This window comes from Penaeus japonicus, unplaced genomic scaffold, assembly GCF_977035675.1.
Source record: "Penaeus japonicus unplaced genomic scaffold, GWHDUDI00000001_assembly GWHDUDI00000030, whole genome shotgun sequence".
Taxonomy (NCBI): Eukaryota; Metazoa; Arthropoda; class Malacostraca; order Decapoda; family Penaeidae; genus Penaeus; species Penaeus japonicus.
Window position 1 is genome coordinate 12,114,124 of NW_028234432.1, and position 5,000 is coordinate 12,119,123.

The 5,000-nt window shown below is 32.3% G+C and overlaps 2 protein-coding genes and 1 long non-coding RNA gene across 7 annotated transcripts in view; 1 reads left to right on the forward strand and 2 right to left on the reverse strand.

The window, feature by feature from the left end:
* The window catches only part of LOC147468200 (uncharacterized), a 4,843-nt gene extending 4,749 nt beyond the window's left edge, over positions 1–94 (forward strand). The window contains exon 2 of the long non-coding RNA XR_015192566.1: positions 1–94. This exon is cut by the window's left edge and continues 835 nt beyond it. This is a non-coding gene — a long non-coding RNA (uncharacterized LOC147468200).
* Positions 1–5,000, reverse strand: part of LOC122262871 (uncharacterized) — a 165,362-nt gene that overhangs the window by 12,021 nt on the left and 148,341 nt on the right. The gene's annotated exons all lie outside the window — the stretch shown is intronic.
* Positions 742–5,000, reverse strand: part of LOC122262878 (uncharacterized) — a 4,435-nt gene continuing 176 nt past the window's right edge. The window contains exons 1-4 of one of the 2 annotated variants that reach the window (XR_015192565.1): positions 3,385–5,000; positions 2,990–3,190; positions 2,061–2,735; positions 742–928 (exon numbers count right to left, since the gene is read on the reverse strand). The exon at positions 3,385–5,000 is cut by the window's right edge and continues 176 nt beyond it. Coding sequence is in view for 1 of the 2 variants with exons in the window: in XM_086555060.1 (XP_086411186.1) it covers positions 2,509–2,735; positions 2,990–3,190; positions 3,385–3,421 (465 nt within the window). In the remaining variant the exon portion in view is untranslated. Of the gene's footprint in view, positions 929–2,024; positions 2,736–2,989; positions 3,191–3,384 lie in introns of those variants that run through there. The other variant, XM_086555060.1, reaches the window with a different exon arrangement.

Below are 5,000 nucleotides of genomic sequence, written 5' to 3' on the forward strand. Positions count from 1 at the left end.
TACTTAATTTTCTTTTCTTTTATATTTAAGTGCAATATGTTTCTTCAGAAAAGAGAGTTAGGCTGATCAGAATCAGGAAAAAAAAAAAAAAATAATAAAATATATATATATATATATATATATATATATATATATATATATATATATATATATATATATATATATATATATATATATATATATATATATATATATAAATATATTCCACTATTTAAAATCACAACAATATGACTGCAGTAAAAATATGAATTTACATAGTATGCTGATACTTGATGAGCAGGAGACGGACAAACTTGATCTATGGCTACTACTAGACGAACTGGCCCTAAAGCAGCTTGAGGATATAGAACTTCTCAAGCTGGAGTTACTGGTACCAGAGAGATTCAAGTAGGATGAAAGACTGCTACTGTGGGAGCCTGAACTACAAGGACTAGTGAAGCTTGATATACTGGAGTATTCCGGATTACTTGAGCCTGAAGATAATTTAACAATATAATGGTAGAATTAGATATAATACAATATGGATTAGGAAATCTCATATCCTACTGGATACTGGTCCTGCTGATTGGTGACTGAATAATAGCAGTCATGCATCCTTTCTGCTTGTTGGAACAGATATTGCAAAAACATAATTGATTTTCATATAACAACCTAACTTCCCAAAGATTGAAAATTATATGTGATAATACAAATAGAACTCCTTAAACTAAACTATAGAAATTAAATGAATATTTACACAGTATACTGATGCTTGAAGAGCATGAAAGAGACATTTCTGTACTTGAGCAGCTTGAAGAAATTAAACTTCTTGAATCTAAACTACTGGATCTGTGGAGCTTCAAGCTAGATGAAAAACTGTCATGGTGGGAACCTGAACTACAGGAACTAGTAAAGCTTGAGATGCTGGAGTATTCCAGGATACTTGAACCTGAAGATAATTTTAAATAAATAATAATTTGAATAAACTGTGGTACTAGGTACTTAATTTTCTTTTCTTTTATATTTTGATTGTCTTATTATGCTTTGAAAATGAAAACAAGTGCAATATGTTTCTTCAGAAAAGAGAGTTAGGCTGATCAGAATCAAGGAAAAAAAAAAAAAAATAATAAAAAATAATATATATATATATATATTCCACTATTTAAAATCACAACATTATGACTGCAGTAAAAATATGCATTTACATAGTATGTGATACTTGATGAGGGGACGGACAAACTTGATCTATGGCTACTACTAGACGAACAGGCCCTAGAGCAGCTTGAGGATATAAAACTTCTCAAGCTGGAGTTATTGGTACCAGAGATGAAAGACTGCTACTGTGGGAGCCTGAACTACAAGAACTAGTGAAACTTGATATACTGGAGTATTCCGGATTACTTGAGCCTGAAGATAATTTAACAATATAATGGTTCCTACTGGATACTGGCCTGCTGATTGGTTGACTGAATAATAGCAGTCATGCATCCTTTCTGCTTGTTGGAACAGATATTGCAAAAACATAATTGATTTTCATATAACAACCTAACTTCCCAAACTAAAGATTGAAAATTATATGTGATAATACAAATAGAACTCCTTAAACTAAAGTACAGAAATTAAATGAATATTTACATAGTATACTGATGCTTGAAGAACATGAAAGAGACATTTCTGTACTCAAGCAGCTTGAAGAAATTAAACTTCTTGAATCTAAACTACTGGATCTAAGGAGCTCCAAGCTAGATGAAAAACCTGAACTACAGGAACTAGTAAAGCTTGAGATGCTGGAGTATTCTAGTATACTTGAACCTGAAGATCATTTCAAATATATAATAATTTGAATAAACTGTGGTACTAGGTACTTAATTTTCTTTTCTTTTATAATTAAGTGCATATATTTCTTCAGAAAGAGAGTTTGATCAGAATCAGGAAAAAAAAAAAAAAAAAAAAAAAAATATATATCATATATGTATATATAATAATTATATATATATATAATATATATATATATATATATATAAATATATTCCACTATTTAAAATCACAACATTATGACTGCAGTAAAAATATGCATTTACATAGTATGCTGATACTTGATGAGCAGGAGACGGACAAACTTGATCTATGGCTACTACTAGACGAACTGGCCCTAGAGCAGCTTGAGGATATAAAACTTCTCAAGCTGGAGTTACTGGTACCAGAGAGATTCAAGTAGGATGAAAGACTGCTACTGTGTGAGGCCGAACTACAAGGACTAGTGAAGCTTGATATACTGGAGTATTCCGGATTACTTGAGCCTGAAGATAATTTAACAATATAATGGTAGAATTAGATATAATACAATATGGATTAGGAAATCTCATATCCTACTGGATACTGGTCCTGCTGATTGGTGACTGAATAATAGCAGTCATGCATCCTTTCTGCTTGTTGGAACAGATATTGCAAAAACATAATTGATTTTCATATAACAACCTAATTTACCCAAAGATTGAAAATTATATGTGATAATACAAATAGAACTCCTTAAACTAAACTATAGAAATTAAATGAATATTTACACAGTATACTGATGCTTGAAGAGCATGAAAGAGACATTTCTGTACTTGAGCAGCTTGAAGGAATTAAACTTCTTGAATCTAAACTACTGGATCTATGGAGCTTCAAGCTAGATGAAAAACTGTCATTGTGGGAACCTGAACTACAGGAACTAGTAAAGCTTGAGATGCTGGAGTATTCCAGGATACTTGAACCTGAAGATAATTTTAAATATATAATAATTTGAATAAACTGTGGTACTAGGTGCTACATTTTTTTCTTTTTTTTTTTTACTGGATTGTCTTATGTGCTTGAAACATGAAAACAAGTGCTGTATGTTTCTTCAGAAAAAGAGAGTTAGGCTGATCAGAGTCAAGGAATGTAACTTCATTACTGGCAGAAAAAAATTAATATATATTCCAGTATTCAAAATCACAACAATATGACTGCAGTAAAAATATGAATTTACATAGTATGGTGATACTTGATGAGCAGGAGACGGACAAACTTGATCTATGGCTACTAGAGGATACAGCCCTTGAGCAGCTTGAGGATATAAAACTTCTCAAACTGGAGTTATTGGTACCAGATGAAAGACTGCTACTGTGGGAGCCTGAACTACAAGAACTAGTGAAACTTGACATACTAGAGAATTCCACACTGCTTGAACCTGGAGATAATTTAACAATTTACTGGTCCTGCTGGTTGTTGACTGAATAATAGCAGTCATGCATCTTTTATGGGCACATAACTGATTTTTATATAACAACCTGACCTACCCAAAACTAAAGATTGAAAAGTATATGTGATGATATAAATAGAATATTCCTTAAGCTAAAGTACAGAAATTGAATGAATATTTACATAGTATACTGATGCTTGAAGAACATGAAAGAGACATTTCTGTACTCAAGCAGCTTGAAGAAATTAAACTTCTTGAATCTAAACTACTGGATCTATGGAGCTCCAAGCTATATGAAAAACCTGAACTACAGGAACTAGTAAAGCTTGAGATGCTGGAGTATTCCAGTATACTTGAACCTGAAGATCATTTCAAATATATAATAATTTGAATAAACTGTGGTACTAGGTGCTACATTTTTTTTTTAATTGAATTGTCTTATGTGTTTGAAACATGAAAAAAAAAAAAAAATGCTGTATGTTTCTTCAGAAAAGAGAGTTAAGCTGATCAGAGTCAAGGAATACAACTACATTAATGCCAAAAGATAAATAAATAGATAGATAGATAAGAATTATATTACACTATACAGAATCACAACAATATGATTGCAGTAAAAATATGCATTTACATAGTATGCTGATACTTGATGAGCAGGAGACGGACAAACTTGATCTATGGCTACTACTAGAGCAGCTTGAGGATATAAAACTTCTCAAACTGGAGTTATTGGTACCAGAGAGATTCAAGTAAGATGAAAGACTGCTACTGTGGGAGCCTGAACTACAAGAACTAGTGAAGCTTGATATACTGGAGTATTCCGGATTACTTGAGCCTGAAGATAATTTAACAATATAATGGTAGAATTAGATATAATACAATATGGATTAGGGAATGTCATATCCTACTGTATTCTGTTCCTGCTGGTTGTTGACTGAATAATAGCAGTCATGCATCCTTTCTGCTTGTTGATACAGATATTGTTAAAAAATATAGCCACATAATTGATTTTTATATAACAACCTAATTTACCCAAAGATTGAAAATTATATGTGATAATACAAATAGAACAGTCCTTAAACTAAACTATAGAAATTGAATGAATATTTACTCAGTATACTGATGCTTGAAGAGCATGAAAGAGACGTTTCTGTACTTGAGCAGCTTGAAGAAATTAAACTTCTTGAGTCTAAACTACTGGATCTATGGAGCTTCAAGCTAGATGAAAAACTGTCATTGTGGGAACCTGAACTACAGGAACTAGGAAAGCTTGAGATGTTGGAGTATTCCAGGATACATGAACCTGAAGATAATTTTAGATATATAATAATTTCTTCGGTAAAGAGAGTTAACCTGATCAGAGTCAAGGAATACAACTTCATTAATGCCCCTCCCCCCCAAAAAAAAAGAATAAAAAAAAAAGGTAAATAAGAATTATATTCCACTATACAGAATCACAACAATATGATCGCAGTAAAAATATGAATTTACATAGTATGCTGATACTTGATGAGCAGGAGACGGACAAACTTGATCTATGGCTACTACTAGACGAACTGGCCCTAGAGCAGCTTGAGGATATAGAACTTCTCAAGCTGGAGTTACTGGTACCAGAGAGATTCAAGTAGGATGAAAGCCTGCTACTGTGGGAGCCTGAACTACAAGGACTAGTGAAGCTTGATATACTGGAGTATTCTGGATTACTTGAGCCTGAAGATAATTTAACAATGTAATGGTAGAATTGGATATAATATGATATGGTTTAGGGAATGTCTTATCCTACTGGATTCTGGTCCTGCTG